The following is an 18631-nucleotide window of genomic DNA, read 5'->3' as shown; positions in this document are numbered from 1 at the left end:
TGAGGAAAGGGCCTTGGCAATCAGCCCTTCACTCACTGTGAGTAGTGAGAAGTTTTTACAAGGCTTTTACTGTGCTGTTAACAACAATAATGACGGGGGACCGTGCTTCAGCCAGTTGTCAGTCATGTCTTCCTTCAATGGTACTTTCCCTGGGGCTGCTTGACCAGAAGTAGCCACTCACTAATTCATCATATCATGCTATTTTTTGTTTTTCTTTTTAGACAGAGTCTCGCTGTGTTGCCCAGGCTGGAGTGCAGTGGTGCATCTCGGCTCACTGCAAGCTCTGCCTCCCAGGTTCACGCCATTCTCCTGCCTCAGCCTCCCAAGTAGCTGGGACTACAGGCACCTGCCACCATGCTGTGCTAATTTTTTGTATTTTTGCTTTTTTTTTTTTTTTTTTTGTATTTTTAGTAGAGATGGGGTTTCACCATGTTAGCCAGGATGGTCTCAATCTCCTAACTTCGTGATCCGCCTGCCTCGGCTTCCCAAAGTGCTGGGATTATTATCATGTTTTAAAAATAATTTTCAGGGCATATACTACTATCTGCTTTTTTTTTGGTAACAGGTTTATTGAGATATGAACATACCACATGTACCGTACCATACACATGTACCCTTTCAAACTATACAATTTAATGGTTTTAATGTAGTTAGATTTGTGAAACTATCACAACTGATTCCAAAACATTTTCTTTTTTTTTTTGAAGTCAAAGAAACCACACCTCCTTCAGCTATCACCTCTGCATATCAAAAATAAAATTCTAAGCTCCTCAGCCAACTGGAAGGACATCTGTTCTCTGCTAAGAGCATTCAAAAGTTAACCTGAAAAACTAGTTCAGCCCATGATGGGAAGTGAGGGTCAGACATGCCTCATGATACCCTCCTCCCTTTGGAGTTCAGGCAAAACTGACCAGCATTAACATTAAAACACAGACCTTAAGACTGACAAAACAGACTCTTTGTAGGAGTAAGATACCAACATGAGAGATAGCAGGCCCTGAAAGAAATTGAAGTATTTTACCCCAAAATATATTTATTTGACATGTTTCGAAATGACCCTGCAAAGCTGTCTCTTGCGGGGAAAATCTACGTTCTGTAGAGAATCTTCTTCCCTTTCCAGGTTTTTTCTCTGATCCAGGAGAGAATTAACTAAGAGTCTGGTGCCCTTTTAATTCTGATAAGATACATTTACCATCTATTCTCTCTGAGGCCTGGCGCCTGAAGGCTTCATCTGCTTCATAAAAACCTTGGTCTCCACAACCCCTTATCTTAACTCAGATACTCCTTTCCGTTCATTCCAGGCCTTTAGATAAATTCCTCCAACCAATTGCCAATCAGAAAATTTTTGAATCTACCTATGACCTGGAAGCCCCCCATTTGGGGTTGTCTCACCTATTCTGGATCAAACCAATGTACATCTTATTTGTATTGACTGATGTCTTATATCTCCCTAAAATATGTGAAACCACGCTGTAGCCCAACCACCTTGGGCAGATGTTCACAGGATCTAGTGGGGCTGTGTCATGGGCCATGGTCAGTCATATTTGGCTCAGAATAAATCTTCTCAAATATTTTTGACAGTACCCTCTAGGCCTCAGCAACCACTGTTCTATGTTCTCTCTAGGGATTTGTTTATTTGGGACATTTCATATAAATGGAATATCTTAGTTTATTTTTACTGCTATAACAGAATACCAAAGACTGGGTAATTTATAATGAACAGAAATTTACTTCTCACAGTTCTAGAGACTGGGAAGTCCAAGATCAAGGTGCTGGCATCTTGGAAAAGGCCTTCCTGTTGTGTTGTAACATGGTGGAAAGTATCACATGGTGAAAGAGTAGAGAGGACAGGAAGAGAGACCAAGAGGGGATGAACCTACTCCTGCAGTAATAAACCTGAAACCGCCTTTGAAAAATTATGACAGTAAGAGAAATCTGACATGGCTGACTCCATCTTGATTCTAGCCTCACAAGCTGGCTGCCTTCATTTATTCCGGGGCATGGGCCAAGCTAACTTTGAGAGAAATTTAGTTTTTAGTTTAAGTGGTAATAGCCCTTCCCCGAAACTAAACTGCCCTTGTAAAATTAATGAAAGGCCAAGTTAGGAGGATAAAAGGGGTCTGAATTCTTCTAAGATGTAGATGTAGTTTAAAAATAACCAGACATTATACTAGAGGCCACAAGATTTGCAACTTCCCCAATTATTCCTGCAAATAACATCACTATTGCAGAACCTGAGACTGGCCTTTTGAGATGGCTTTTCAGATTTCTGCATTTCTGACAACCAGATGGCCCCACCCAGACCTGTAACTCAACTAGTCCTGTGGTCCCACCCAGAAGTGGGCTCAACACATGAGGACCATTTTCCACACCCTTATGATCGCATCTCCAACCAATCAGCAACACCAACACACTAACCCCTGCCTGCCAAACTATCTTTAAAAAGCTCCTGACCTCTGAGCCTTCAGTGAGATTGATTTCACTAATAACTCCATTTCCCACGTGGTGTGTCTGACTTCATGTCAATTAAGCTCTTTCTTTAGTGCAATGCCATGATCTCCATGAATTGATTTTATTTGCGCAATGGGCAGGAAGAACTCGTCAGATGGTTACAAATGAACTCCTGAGATAATGGCAGCACCTTTGAAAGGTTCCGCCTCCCAAAATAGTCGCAAGACAATTAAATTTCAACAGGACTTTTGGAGGGGACAAACATTCAAGCCATAGCATGGAATAATACAATCCCTGCACTTTCGTGACTAGCACAATGTTTTCAGAATCATACGTGTTGTAGCATGTATCAGAACTTCATTCTTCTTTTTATATCCATCTGAATATTTTTGTTAATTTCTATACAGTTTCATCATGTGTCTCTAATAACTAAGAGAAAAGAGACCTGTAATCCCAAACAACTTGCATTAAGCAAAGCGTCTTCTGCTTCTACATTATAACATGGGTCTCTTGTTCCATGGTTAGCTTCTCTCCCCAGCAGCATGATACTTTTTGGGCATTCAAAACCCAGTTGATGACATAAGTTGATTGATTGCTTTATGACTCACTTAGGCCGGGTTAGGCAGACACCTGCATGCATTCCTACTGTTTAGAGGGAAAGTTCTAGTGTTGAAGCACAAGAAGGCATTTGTTTGACTTTCACAAAGACTTGTCTTTCTACTCTGGTGGGATCTTGAGCTAACACTGCTAATAGAATTAATAAATGTGCAGTGCTAAACTTCCCTGCTGTTGGATGGTCCTAAATGATTGTGCATATACACATAAGAAAGATCTTTCCCCAAGGCCCTGCTTCTGCTCATCACTTGAATGGCAAAGACAAGTGAAGTAGTCTTATTGCCACGTTCCCCACAGTCAGTCACAGCCATGTTAATTTAACCAGGACCTAAACCCACAATCAATCACAGCCATGTTAATTTAACCTGGACCTAAAGTTTCAGCATGAATTCAGCCTTGGGCTAACAGTGCTTCTAACTTGATAGCCTGGTTGGGATTTATTTTGAAGACTATTTTCTGCTACTTAGGCAAAGCCTGGGTTCATTCATTCATTCATTACACATTTGTTAAGTCTCTGAAGGCTGTAGTTAGGTGCTGGGGATAGGATACAGAGATAAAAGATAATCCCTACTTTTCAGCAGTTCATGGTCTAGAGCAGGAGCTAGGTTAGTGACTATCACAAAACAGTGAAATGATGAGATATCTGGTAGAAGCACCTGATCCTGTTAAGGGAGGAGAAGAGATATCAGGAGAGTATGTAAAGGAGGTGACTCCTGAGCTGACTCCTGAAGGGAAGGTTGAAGTTAACCATGTAAGTCATGGGGAGAACCTTTGGGCTTAGGAGCAGATGTGCAATGGATTTCCTGTGGTTGGAACTGGCTGGGCTGAGTGGTGTGGTTTAGGCTGTGTTAAGGCCTGAGATGGGAAGGGTATCAAGATCAGAGCCCCCCAGTCTAAGAAGTTTGGCCATTAGTATGAGGATATATAGTCCCTTGACCAGTTAACTCAGGAGACTGGGCTGGATATCCCCCATGGTTCTTCCAACTCTAATGTTCCACAATTCTTTTAAATTTTTCTGACACAGGAATAGTGGATTATTTGTAATTTTTTGTGGTTGTTTTTTATAGAGTCCAGGGACATGATTTTAGTAGGTTATACGAGGTCAGGAGTGTGGGTTACGTATGGTATACAGTTTGTTCCACTATAACACCATTTCTTTTTTTTTTTTTTTTTTGATATGAAGTCTCTTTCTTTCACCCAGGCTGGAGTACAGTGGCATGATCTCAGCTCACTGCCACCATGTCTAACTTTTGTATTTTTAGTCGAGACAGAGTTTCAACCATGTTGGCCAGGCTGGTTTTGAACTCCTGACCTCATGATCCACCCATCTCGGCCTCCCAAAGTGCTAGGATTACAGGCATGAGTCACCGCACCCGGCCACACCATTTCTATATTGCCACTGACCTCAGATATATTTGAAAAATTGGAAATTGATTACAATATTAAGGTTGTGTTGGTTCCTAAGCAATTTTTCCTGAGAAAAGGAAGCATAGATTAGCAGGAATGAGATTGTAACCTTAAGCTGGAAAGGAAAAGGTACTTAATAGACTGGTGCACAGGCAGGGCCTCTTCCAGAAGATGAGCCATGAGCACAGGTCCCTGGACTCCCTCCCTGTTAGGGGGTGTGCCCAGCCTTTGCAGCTGTGCTCAGCTCCTGCTCATGTGGCTGCACAGCCACCATTGCCAGCTTTCTGCAAGAGCCTCTTCTCCACGTCTATCACCTGGACTTCCTCAAGCCAGCACTTCCAATCAAGTGTTTTCTACATTTTTTATAACCCCAAATCAACCTCCAGTCTAGCTGGGCTGTGCAAGCTATCCTCCAAAGTAACAATGACTTTGGTTGTAAATAGGCATACATTTGAATGGTCAACCCACCCCCTGAATTTTCCCACAATTTTGTGAATGGGAGGTTTTCAAAGAATGTCTGTGTCACCTTACAGGGGAAATCCCCATACTTTACAATTCTATGGCTTGGGGTAATTTTTATTTTTACTTGTTAATGTGAGGATATTATATTTATTGTAAAAAAACCTATATAAAATATATATGTTTTTAAGTAGGAAGACTGTATGTAATCCTTCTCTCCAAATACAGTAAGCCCTCATTTAACGTTGTTGATAGATTCTGTGAGTTTAGCGGAAGGACATGTAACAAAACCAATTTTCCCGTAGGCTGACTGATATAAAGAAGAGTTAAATTCCTATAGCATATTTCTGGTTACAAAAACCTTACCAAACTTCTAGATAAAGACAAAAACACTTGTAATATTACACATTGAAATAAATGTGAGCTATACGTACATTTAAGAAAGATTAATAAAAACAAGATGATTATTTACCCAGTGATTCCAGTTCAGGATCACGGGTGGCCAGAGCCCATCTCTGCAGCTCTGGGTGCCAGATGGGACCCAGCCTGGACAGGATGCCCTCCCATCCCAGGACACACTCACCGATACCCACACCCACTGAGACAGGGACCATTGAGACACACCAATGAAGCCAACAGGCAGTTTTGGGCTATGAAAGGAAAGCAGAGGACCCAGAGAAAACCCAAGCAGGCATGGGGAGAACATGCCAAAGCTACACAGACAGTGACCCTGCCAGGAAGAGATTTTTATGTTCACATCAAAGTCGTAATGAAACAAAGCTGAGTGACTTGACGTTATTTGAGGACCTGCGGCACTCCAGGTAACCCAATTTTAACTCCTCCAAAAATGAGTGCTAACTGCTATTTCCACCAGGGTGGTACATCAGTGCCACTTGCAGCCCTCCACTGGTGGTTGATATCAAGGATAGAGGGACTTGGAGCGTCACAGAAGCGGGAGCAGAAATCTGCCTGCTGGATTCTCGCCAAAAGACTTCCTAAGTCTTTTCTCCCTTACACAATTATGCAGACATTTCTGCATTGTTAAAAGGCTTTTCTTTTTGTCCAAAGACAATTAAAATGCTCCTTTCATAAAATTAGATATTTTCCCAAAGGGTTGAGAAAGAACTAGAGAGCCAGGCTTTGTACTGTTCTCCTCTTCAAAACGTGGCATTGCTGTCATTTCACTCTCGATCCCAAATCAGCTTTCTAAAAATACAGTCAAATCATGCTGGGCTGCCTAAATATATTTGCAGTGAAGCAGTGAATAATTTGAAGTGACTAGTATTCCACAAATGTTTTCTTTATATAAATTTTCTGTTAAATTAAATAGAATCTCTTTATATTAAGAAAATCAAATAACCAGTACCTCTAAATTGAGTTCTTTTCCTTCTTTTATTTTTTGAATTCCATGCACATGAAATACAATGTTACTAAGAGTCACTGGTAAATCATTTTGGATTTTTTTAGACTTTCATGTATACAGAAATAACCACTAAGAGAAGTTGATGAGGTGAGGGATATGTTAATTAGCTCAAGTGAATCTTTTTATTGTATATACATAGATCAAAATATCACATTGTACTCTATAAATATGCATACTTATTATTTGTCCATTAAAAATACATTTTAAAAATTAAAAACAGGAAACAGCTGCAGAATTTTTCTACTAGCTTAGTACTTAGGTTTTGGACCTTTTAATCTAAGAGTTTATCTTTAGGAAAAGTTGTCCTCATGGAACCTAATGCTTTATGGTTCTACTTGGGGACATGTTTTGGTAATTGTGGAATTATTATAGGGACAGGGAATTCGATTCAGCAAATGTAAATTCAATGACTATAAATTAAATTATATTTTGAGTGAGTATATAATCTTTATTTCAAGTTGAATCTCATCAACTACAAGGAGTTTTGGTCTTCAACATAGGAAACCTCCTATTATTTTGGCTTTACTGAGTGAATTATGCCTGAAACTACCATGCTGATGAGATGTGTACAGTGGAGACTTTTTTTTCTTTAAGAGATTGAAAATATTTTTTAAAAAATCCTAAAATATTAATTGCAATTTCTAATCATCATCATCATCATCATCATCATCATCGTCATCATCATCGTCTTCATTTTTCCTCTTTACCTATTTGTTACTAGGTTAGGCTAAGTACGTATCATCTCATCAAACTCTCATACTTCCCAAATGGACAGATGTTTAATGCCAACAATTTTCATATGAGTAACTAAAATGGCATTGCACCAGGTCTGTAACCCCCTGTGTTTCCTTCATGGTACAATATATAAATGTTTCATTCCCAATTCATGTAAATCTTCCCTCTTTGCCAGGTATTACATTGTGCCTACTTTTAGATAACCAGGCCCTGAATGAGGGGATACTTAAATAGCCGTCAGCTTACGCCAATGTCCAATTACCTCCCAATGAACATCTTGCATAAGTCTTTGTGGGTGAATTTTTTTAAAGATGGGAATGGATTATTTGATATTCAAGTATCCAGGAAATCCAACTTTGCAAATAGTGACTTCTTACACAATGGCATAATCAACCTGCGTCATGATTGTGTCTAAGACCAGGGCTCAGATATGGGGGTGCCTGGAGGGCTGCTTCCACTTGCACCCCATTCTTCTTGCATGCATTGACCCCGTTCACCTTTCCTTTTATTCTACCCATCCTACAGGCTCTTTTCTCTCTGAAACTTTCCTTCTTTTGTACAATTATTTCCCCGATGTGGTTGGTCAGGCCATTGACTGCTCTCTGATAATCTGGGGGACCAGAACTGTGTCTTTAGAGTTGCCTGCTGCCAAAAGCCATTTCATCTTTTTTCCTCCCTCAATGTCTGGAACAATAATTTGTCAAGAAAAGTTACTTGTTCAAGCAGACTTTTTTCCCTCTCTTTCTGATGCTAGAACACCCAACACAAGCCAGTTTAAACTGACAAGAATTAGGCCAGGTGTGGTGGCTCACACCTGTAATCATAGCATTCTGGGGGGCTAAGGCGGGTGGTCAGGAGTTTGAAACCAGCCTGGCCAACATGGAGGAACCCCATCTCTACTAAAAATAAAAAACAAAAATAGCCAGGCGTGGTGGCATGTGCCTGTAGTTCCAGCTACACGGGAGACTGAGGCAGGAGAATTGTTTGAGCCCAGAGGCGGAGGTTGCAGTGAGCTGAGATTGCGCCACCGCACTCCAGCCTTGGTGACAGAGCAAGACTCTGTCTCAAAAACAAACAAACTGACAAACAACAAACAAACAAACAAACAAACAAAAAACCAAAACTGAAAAGAATGAAATGGCTAATACAATTGAAAAGTCTGGGGCCAGCCTCTGGATTCAGTGGGATCCAAGGTCTCAGTGGAGCTTGTCAAGATTTCTCTCCTTTTCTTGGCTGTCTTCTTCTGAACGGTATCTACTCACTGTCACCTGGTCCCTTTGTAGTTCCAAGATAGGCTCCAGTCCCATCTCCAACCTCTTATCAACTCCACAAGAAGGTTCATTTATTCAACACATGTTACTTGTGTATCTCCTCTGTGCAAGGCAATATTCTAGACTCTGGGGATAGAGCAATGAACAAAGCAGTCACAAATCTTTAGCTCACTTCTGCTGATTCTCTCTTCCACAAAAATTCTAATAATGTCTCAATGAATTCTTTCTGACTGGTCTGGCATGGGTCACCAGCCCAACCCTAAAGTGAATGGGGGAGTCAGCCCCACAGGACTGGAGGGACTGAGCTGAGTTGGAGGGAAGCTCCCCAGAGGACCATCATCAATGCACTGTTGCAAGCAGGGTAAAGAATGGATGCTGCTAAGTAAGCAAAAACAGTAGCTGGCCACCGTGCCCACTGCCATCAGTCAATGCCCATTGATTTGCAGCCTGGCCAGCTCTGTGGTTCTTGTACTCCATGCTCTCCTGTTTCCTCAGTCAGGCCTCTTTCAGCCCCAGTGTTCCTGACACACAACTTTCTTCCCTTTGGCTGCAGCTCCAGATGAAGATGAGTGAGCGGGCCGCCTCACTGAGCACCATGGTGCCCCTGCCTCGCAGCGCCTACTGGCAGCACATCACACGGCAGCACAGCACGGGGCAGCTCTACCGCCTGCAAGGTAAGCGTGGTGCTGCCTGTGTCCAGGGTATGGGCCAGGCCTGGCAGTTCTGGGGAGAGGGCTCAGCTCAACTCCCAGCTGTTGCATGCCAGCTGGTCAGTGCCCTTCCTCCAAAGGTAGGACCCCCACCAAGGCCTCACAACATGAGGCACTTAATCTTTGTAGAGCCATACTTCTCAGATATTTGCATTTATCACAGTGTCCTGGGGAAGTCACTTAAAATGCAGATTCTTGGGTTTCATCCCCAGAGACTCTAGATCTTAAGGCACAGGATATGGTTGAGCAATCTGCACTTTTAACAGACCATACACAGGGTCTGGGCGAGGGGCCAGGGACCAGGCTTCAAGAAATGATGTAGCGGACTGATGAATCACAGCATCAGCATTACTTGACGTCTTGCTGGAAATGCAAATTTCCATGCCCTTCCCCACACCTACTGAATCAGGAGCTCTGAGGGTGGGGCCAGGCCGCGTGTGTTTGAACAAGCCCTCCGGGTGATTCTCCCGAGACCTCAGGTCTAGGAGCCAATGTTTGACAGGATGGGGCCCTGCACTGAGGCCAGAAGCCATGGCTTCAGGTTTGCTGAATGACTTTAGGCAAATCCTAGTAAGCCCTTCTTTCAGAGGAGTGGTCTCTGAAGCACGAGACAGAATGGCCCATAGTGCAGACAACGTGAACAATTACAAATTCTATTTAAACTGGCTGGGCACGGTGGCTCACACCTGTAATCCCAGCACTTTGGGAGGCTGAGGCAGGCAGATCACCTGAGGTCAGGAGTTGTAGACCAGCCTAGTCAATGTGGTGAAGCCCTGTCTCTACTAAAAACAAATACAAAATTTAGCTGGGCTCGGTGGCGTGTGCCTGTAATCCCAGCTGAGTCAGGGGAATCGCTTGAACCCAGGAGGCATAGATTGCAGTGAGGCGAATGGTGCCATTGCACTCCAGCCTGGACAACAAGAACAAAACTCTGTCTGAAAAAAATTCTATTTAAACCTTCTCCTGTCCCTTCAAACATTTTTTTTCTTACATTTCATATTACATAAGAATATCTTATGCACATATAATTTATAAACAAGCAAACAAACCTGTGTGGAGTATACTTGCAAAAAAACCTCTTTAATGATGAGGTGCAAGATCACCAAACTCGAAATAGCAGGCGCTAGACCACACGTAGTTTACTTGCAGAAATTTGCTGAATAAATGAATGCAAGAATGAGTGAATGACCACGGGAGACTGCAGCCTCAGCCCTCCATGCCCGCTGTGAACCCTGGTCACAACAGCCTTTTTCTCAGTCTTTGCTGTTGGTCCTTTCTCCCCCTAGGCAGCTTTTCCTGTAGGCTGCGCCCGTCCCTCATCCTAGTTGACTCCTGCTCACCTCCAGGTCTCACCTCCAGCGCCCCTCAGACTCCAAGGAAGCCCTCCAGACTTTATTGTAGATTGCGTGGACACCTCTGATGATGTGCACTCATAAGATGCAGATGATGACCAGTGTTCATTTCATATTTATCTATGTGACCACTTGACTCATGGTCGGCTCTCCTAGGAAGCAATACTGTCCAGGAGGGCAGGAGAGCTGCTCCTCTGTCTGTCTTTATCATTTTATCCCCCGGTGCCTTGCATGTCTTCCATTAGTATTTGTTGAAAGAATGTTAAGAATGCACTGGGGGTGTTTACATTTTAATTTTCATGACTCTGTGCTCTGTTCACTAGCAGAGAGCATGGCACATAGCAGATACTGCAAAAAATAAAAATAAAATAAAATAAAAAAAATCCTGAGTGCCTCTGTGAACAGCTGAGCAAATGACTGAATTAATAATAGACAAATAGGTTTACCTTTCAAGATATCTCTGCAGAGAGAATGGGTTAGATCGGGTTGTCACAAATGCCACTGATCCCCTTTAAACTTCAAAAATTTTTTGTAATATTTGAGTTATCACAGTTTTTATCATATACATACCAGAATGTTACTCAATTTTACTCTCTTCTATTTGAATATATCTTTTTTTAAAAAAAGCATATTTTACTACCTTAATACTGCTATATCCACTGGTTATACTTTTTTTGTTGTTGAGACAGGGTCTGGCTCTTCGCCTAGGCTGGAGTGCAGTGGTGCGATCATGGCTCACTGCAGTCTCAACCTCCTGGACACCAGTGATCCTCCTGCCTCAGTCTACCGAATAGCTGGGACTACAGGTGTGTGCCACCAAGCCCAGCTAATTTATTGTTTTTTGTTTTTAGTAGAGAGGGGGTCTTACTGTGTTGCACAGACTGGTCTCAAACTTCTGAGCTCAAGCAATCTTCCTGCTTTGGCCTCCCAAAGTGCTGGAATTATAGGTATCAGCCACTGCACCCAGCTAGTTATGCTGTTTAATAGACAATAAAATAATAAGTATTGAAGATTTAAAATATGTTCACAGAGTACCTAAAATTATCTTGCTTATTACAAGTGGCTATTTAAACAAGTAAATTTTTTTAAAAAAATTTTATTCTTCTACCTATACTGCCTACCTTCCCTCTCCCCTCCTTTTCATGCCCCTTAGAAAAAGAAAATAAGATTGGGTAAAGTTAATGACTTGGTGGCCCAGTGTGCCATATGATGAAGTTACAGAGCCTTTAATTTCTTCTTGTTTTGCTGGTGATTATGAATTGTAATTCCTCTGGCCAATTCACCTACATTGATGAATTTCAGGCTTTTTTTTTTTTTTTTTCTGGCAAATCTGGAGGTTATGGTTGGAAATCATACAGACCCTTAGGGAGGAATTTGCCAAATCAGTTTGAGAATAAGGGTCTTTTTCTCAAATTTAGTCTTCGAGAGCCACCTGCTGGTTGATTTGGGAATTACCATTTTATTACCATTTTTGGTGGGGAAAAGGAGGTGCTGGTTTTGACACGTGCCATACAAGACATACATAATCTACCTTCACTGCTTCTCCCACTTCGTTTTAAAATTTTCATAGAAATTCTCTTCTATGATTATACAGATACAAAATCAACATTGGAAGTAGGTTTATAATGAAAACTGGCTGGGCATGGTAGCTCATGCCTGTAATCACAGCCCTTTGGGAGGCCGAGGTGGGTGGATCACCTGAGGTCAGGAGTTCAAGACCAGCCTGGCCAACATGGTGAAACCCCACCTCTACTAAAAATACCAAAATTAGCCAGGCGCGGTGGCGGGCACCTGTAATTCCAGCTACTCGGAAAGCTGAGGTGGGAGAATTGCTTGTACCCAGGAAGCAGAGGTTGCAGTGAGCCAAGATCGTGCCACTGCACTCCAGCCTGGGCAACAAGAGTGAAACTCTGTCTCAGTAAAAGAAAAAAAAAGAAAGAAAGAAAATTATGGAAGAAACTTACAGAAGCAATCAACAAGTTTATGTTGAACACTCTTCATTGGATTCTTTTAGGAATGCATTGGATAAAATAACAGCAGTTACATCAGTAGCATTTCCCAAATTATATTCCTTGGAAAGCTAACTCTGGTAGATAGCACCTTCCCCCTAAGAAAAGTACTGTCGTCAAACGAGTTTAGGGGAAATGCTACATGTTAAATTCTCATGGAGAGTCAGAAAACAAATCAATAATTTCAGGGCTCTGAGATGTCCTGCAATAAAAAAACCTGATTAAACTTGTTTAAACCAAAGCTCTGCACATCTATTTGGACATGAAACCTCTTCTCCCTCTTGCTATATGAGCAAACATTCACATGCCACCAGTGCAGTGCTGAAATCTCAGATTTCATCATTACGAGGGAGACAAGCCATATTCAATGGGGTCTTTCTAAAAGCTACTCTTTCTGAGGACCTACTGTGTACCGGCTTTCCACTGAGACCTAAAATACATGATCTCATTTAGATCCCAAAACAGCTGCCTGACAGGGTATTTTATTCTCATTTGCTGTTTGGAAACTGAGAATTTGAAAGGTTACTAAGGTGTCCAAGACTACCTATCTAGTAAGTAGCAAAGATTGTAAGGTTTTTATCTCTCATTCATCCGTCCATCCATTCTTTGTTTACTCAGTAAATGTTTATGGAGCATCTAGTTTAGGCCAAGAGCTGTGCTAGATGACAGACATATCTGGGACTCCCAGGCAGGGACATTCCTCCCCCCTTGGAGCTTATAATCTAATGGAGAGTCACCATCCATAATCAATAGTTAATTTCAGATTTGGTATATGGAACAGTGAAAAAGAAAGTTTTTATGATAAAGAAGGTGAGGCAGAGCTGTTGGTTTTGAGAAGACACTGACAAAGGGACTTCTTGAGATGGGGTAGTCAGTGGAAGCCCCTGCATCACTGAAGACCTTAAGTCTAAAAGAGGCAGCCATACCAAGAGCCAGGGGAAGGCATTCTCCATAGAGAGATCAGCAATGCAAAGGCCCTGAGTCACAAATTAGCTACCTGCGTTCAAAGACCAGGAAGGAGCCAGTGTGGCTGGTGCCTAAGGGACATAAAGAGACAGCTGGGGTGGTGATCACAGGTGACCAAGACTTGCTTATCCTAAGTGTGAGGGGAAGCATTAGAGGGTCCTCCTCAGCATGGCAGTGTCAGATTTAATTGACATTTTCATTCAAGGGATTACAAGAGAACAGGAGAGGAAGTGGGAGACTAGCCCCAAGACTGTTGCACATGAGCGCCGGAGGGTCTGCTTCAGTACAATGAGCCTCTAACTCTCTCACCTCCTTCTCAAAGTTATCATCTCAGCAAGCTTTACCCTTAGGCCAAGGTGCTTCATTGCTCCAGGATTTTCAGAGCTCTTCTGTGGGAATTGCCTTGGAAGATAGCATCACTTGTTTCAAAACAAAAACAAGAAAAACTAGGCACCTAGATCACAGATCGGACTTAAGGTAATTTGAGGAAATCAAAGGGTGACACTGAACAGTTGTGTCACTGACCCAGGCATCTTCCATTTAGCCTTATGTGGTTCTCCTGACAACCGCGGGAGTTGGTGAGAGTGGGACCATCCTCTCCATTTCAATGACTGAAGAAATGGAGACCTTTGGAGGTTAAGGTCTTACTCCAGGCCACGTGGCTGGTGGATGTAGGCACTGGCATTAGTGCTCCGGTGCTCTGACGTCTAATCCAGGCTACTGCCTTCATCATATGGTCTTACCTGTGGGAGGAAGTCATGCCTCCATGGGTGATTTCAAATGCAGGTTCCCTGAGACCGAAATGCCTCCAGAGGATTCATTCCAACCCATGCAATTTACATTTTGATTTTAAAGATCATCGATTCTTGGAGCAAGGGGCTACTTTGGAGAAGTTAACATTGTTTTTTTCAGTATTAATCCTACCACAGTCACAAACGTCATATGGGCAGAAGTTAAGAGGGAAGCAATAGATTCGGATCCAAGCAAATGTGCAAGGTGTCAAACCTGCATGTCTACAGGGTCCAGGCAGGCTATGCAGATGAGTAAACGGGACAGGTATAGGAGTGGCAGGGTCCCTGGCGGATGTCAGGGAGAGCAGGCAGTCTGCTGTCTGCAGATGGTCATGCTTAGCAGAATGTAGGGCTAGTTTTGCCTTCCAGTTTTCCAGGAGTACAGGGAAATTGACATCTTTATGGGTAGTCAGCAGCTATTTAAATATTAATAAGCAATTCCAAATGTTTTAAAGCCTGTGGAGGCCAGAGAACAGGTCTGGGTCCAGATGTGGTCTACAGGTTATTACCAGCTTGTGACTTTTGTGTGAACTGCAACAATGTAGGGAGGGTTGGGAAGCCTTTCATTCTATTTGCTGGCGTTACACTAAACACAGCATTCAAACCATGCAGGAAAGACTCAGCCTTCAGGATAGAAACTGTAAGCGTTTTCATTTTGACTTGACCTCAAGTGAATGCTGTCAGTCATTTCTCTGTGCAGTTGACTAAAACTTTGGATTCTGCAGTAACAATATTTGTATGGTCTCTGCTCCCTGAAGGAGATTTTGATACACAGTCATAAAGATATTCCTGGATTTTTACTTATAGTACTCAAACTCATTAATACAATTTCTCTGCGTTACAGTGCGTGCATGCGTCTGTGTGTTGGAAGGAGAATAGAACGTGTGTTCAAACTGGCTGGGAGTTTGGGATAAATGATTTCTAATTATTTGGGATATATTAATATTCAAGACTTAGCTAATAATAATCACTGCTGTTATGTACTAGCAACTATATGACTGGATAAATCATTTTCCTTTGGTTCAGATTTGAGTCTTGCAAGTATCTGAATCCAAGATGTTATTTTTTGCTTGTTTCTGTTTTGGTGTTGAGACCATAGTAATAGATTTAAGACTGTACAGTGGCTGGGCGCCGTGGCTCAAGCCTGTAATCCCAGCACTTTGGGAGGCCGAGGCGGGCAGATCAGGAGGTCAGGAGATCGAGACCATCCTGGCTAACACGGTGAAACCCCGTCTCTACTAAAAAATACAAAAAACTAGCCGGGCGAGGTGGCGGCGCCTGTAGTCCCAGCTACTCGGGAGGCTGAGGCAGGAGAATGGCGTGAACCCGGGAGGCGGAGCTTGCAGGGAGCCGAGATTCGGCCACTGCGCTCCAGCCTGGGCGACAGAGCGAAACTCCGAATCAAAAAAAAGACTCTACAGGTCATGAAGCCATTTCTACTTCCTTTATTCTTCAACATACTGTGAGGAGGGGGAACAAATGTTTTCTCCCCATTCCACAGGAGTGAAAAATGGGTCAAAGCGATGTTGTTCCTTGTCTAAGTTCATGCTTCTGGGAGGAAGATCAAATGGGACTTGAACTGAGGTCAGGGCTGCTTATGATAAGATGATAGAGCATAAACTCAAGGCTTAAGGGCCACACGCCACCATAAACATTTTTGCATGGTTTAGTGTTTAAAAACAACATCGCCAGGTGCAGTGGCTCACACTTGTAATCTCAGCACTTTGGGAGGCCAAGGCAGATCACTTGGGCCCAGGAGTTTGAGACCAGCCTAGGCAATGTGGCGAGACCCTGTCCCTACAAAAAATACAAAAATTAGTCGCGTGTGGTGGCGCACACCTGTGGTCCTAGTTACTCGAGAGACTGAGGTGGGAGGATCACCTGAGCTCAAGAGGTTGAGGCTGCAGTGAGCTGAGATCACGCCCCTGCACTCCAGCCCTGGCGAAAAAAATAAATAAAAATAAAAATAAAAATAGAAACAACATTTTTCTGAATGTGTGTGGGTGGGCGGACATGCTCCACTGGCTGCAGTCCTGTTTCTTGCGCCTGCTTGATGCACACATTTACTCACCAAGGCTGCGGAAGTTTGTTCCCAAGGCTTTGCGCTGAGTCCTGAGCTCTTCACCTAGCAGTGTGCATTTCTTTGCTTGTGGTAACCCTTGGGCAGCAGGTGGCAGTAGAACCTCTAGTTTTTGTTAAATCAGCGCAGTCTTATCTACAGGGATGGGCAAACTAGGGCTTGTGAGCCAAATCCAGTCTGCTGTTTTCATTAATAAAGCATTATTAGGACGTCCAGGCCCATTCATTACATATTAACTATGGCTGCTTTTGTGCTACAGGCAGCAGGGCTGAGTAGCGGCAATGAGACCGTATGGTTTGCAAAACCTAAAATATTTAGTGTCTGGCTCTTTCTAGAAAATGCTTGACAACCCATATATTATTAATATGTCACAAAGATCTTGTGCATTGCCTTCTTGACTTTTTAAACTCTGTTTGGTCTGAAATCTAAACCTGAAATAATAAAAGCTAAATGAATTTTAGGAAGTTCTCTTTAACATTTACAAGATTAGCAAAGTGTAAGCATAAGACTGCCTTATTGCTACTCAGGTTTCTAAAAAGTATTCTGGCTAAAAGTTTCCATAGTTCTGTCTCATTTCTCCTAAATACCCTGGATGTAGGGATTGAGGCAGGTGAAAAATTAAGGAAGAAAATAATTGCTAATGGACTGACCATAGCTCAACCCAGAGACCACATGCAAATGATATGTAAATCATACAATATCTGTGACTCATTTACATATCATCGTGAGTAGCCTTTGGAAAAAATTCTGCCTTAAGTACATTTACTTATTTCTGTTATAGAGAAAATTGTTACCAGCTAATTTGATTGTGGGCTCTCTCTTGTAACTGTTGATTTTAAATTCTTTTTGGAAAAGATGTTGCCAGCCCTCTGAAGCTTCATCGAACAGAGACTTTTCCAGCCTACAGATCTGAGCACTGACAGTAACTGCCAAGAATTGTTAACACACTTGTGATGTGTCAGCCACAGATTCACCCAGGAGGTCACAGAATGACAGCAAGGGAAGTGAGGACGAAGAGAAGAAGCTTAACGTCCTGGCTAATTGTGTGGTCATTGGGAAACTCTGCAATACAATAATTTTCTTTATTTTCTTTTTCTTTTTTAAATTCTTAGCGTAATTGAAACATGCTCTATAGATATTGACTCTGTGTTCCCTCTTTTACAGCTGGACAGAAAGAAGTCAATGTCACGAAATGATTTTCTATTGTAGATACCTTATCCCTTGCACTTCTCTGAATCTGTCCTTTTGTGGATTCTTGTGATTTTCCTTCCAAGTGTTTCAGTTGTATGACAGTCAGTACTGACAATAAAATGGCTTTTAATTATTTGTTGTTTGTTTACGCCCTATTCCTCAGTTATTATTACTGTGGTTCTGATTAACTACTGGAAATTATATTTGATTATATCACCAATTAGTTAAATCAGTGCTTTGACTCACTCTTATCTGTTCTGTTCAAAACTATTCTTTCAAAGAACCCATTAGTATTGTTTACAGGGTTACAGTTTTTCTTATATGCTTTCCTCACCCTCCTACCCCCTTTTTTAAAAGCGTTTATTTTGTTCGGAGTACCTTCATAAAACATTTGAAAATAAAAGATCATTCTTCACCCATATGTTCTTTGGATTCTGGCAACACGTTTTTCTCTATCCTAGGTATTTCTGAAGGGTGTGTGGACATTTTGCATGTGAGCTTTGAGTGTATTGCGTATTGTGTTTAATATGAATTCAACCATTCACGCATTTTCTCACTCATTCATTAACGTGGTCTGTATTGAGTGTCTATGGGTTTCCGGCACTGTACTGGTGTCCGGGGACGTAGAAATCAAAAGACACAGTCTTTGTTGCCAAAGACTTTAATTCCAGAAGAGTACCACAAGAAAATCAAGTTGGAAATCTCATACAGTGACACCTGCTAAATGGGCCCCCGGTGGCCGTGAACTTCTAAAGAGAAGGTCAGTGCTGGATGTGAATTGAATTTTGTGAGCACCGTAAGTTAGAGTTCCTCTAAAGCTGCAGAGCAAGCAGGGATCGTGCCTGCCTGTTTCACTACTCTTTGCCAGATAAAATACAGGATACTCAATTAAATTTGAATTTCAGATAAGCAATGCATAGTTTTATAGATCTGAGTTAGCTGGGATTTCCAAGGACACTGCTGGTCAGGATGCGTTTTTTCAAGGGGTTGAGAAATATCGGTGAAAGGATTGAATTCAACTAACAATTAATTAGTAGATTAGGGATATATAAATTGTCTAGTGCTAATGGCTTCCCGGAAATGCATTTGTGTTCTCTCTGGGTTCTCTGTAGCTACTTTTCACACAATTTTAGCTGATCCTACTTCTCTCAGGGGTCTTCATTTTTGTGTT

The 18631-nt window shown here is 42.2% G+C and overlaps 1 protein-coding gene across 2 annotated transcripts in view; it reads left to right on the top strand.

The window, feature by feature from the left end:
• The window catches only part of DOK5 (docking protein 5), a 173340-nt gene extending 155459 nt beyond the window's left edge, over positions 1-17881 (top strand). For both annotated transcript variants that reach the window (XM_025400491.1, XM_025400492.1), the window contains exons 7-8: positions 8915-9035; positions 17125-17881. In XM_025400491.1, the coding sequence (XP_025256276.1) occupies positions 8915-9035; positions 17125-17189 (186 nt within the window). In that variant the 3' untranslated portion in view covers positions 17190-17881. The remainder of the gene's footprint in view (positions 1-8914; positions 9036-17124) is intronic.
• Positions 17882-18631: the final 750 nt, after the last annotated feature.

This window comes from Theropithecus gelada, chromosome 10, assembly GCF_003255815.1.
Source record: "Theropithecus gelada isolate Dixy chromosome 10, Tgel_1.0, whole genome shotgun sequence".
Taxonomy (NCBI): Eukaryota; Metazoa; Chordata; class Mammalia; order Primates; family Cercopithecidae; genus Theropithecus; species Theropithecus gelada.
This window is presented reverse-complemented; position numbering and strand designations above follow the sequence as displayed.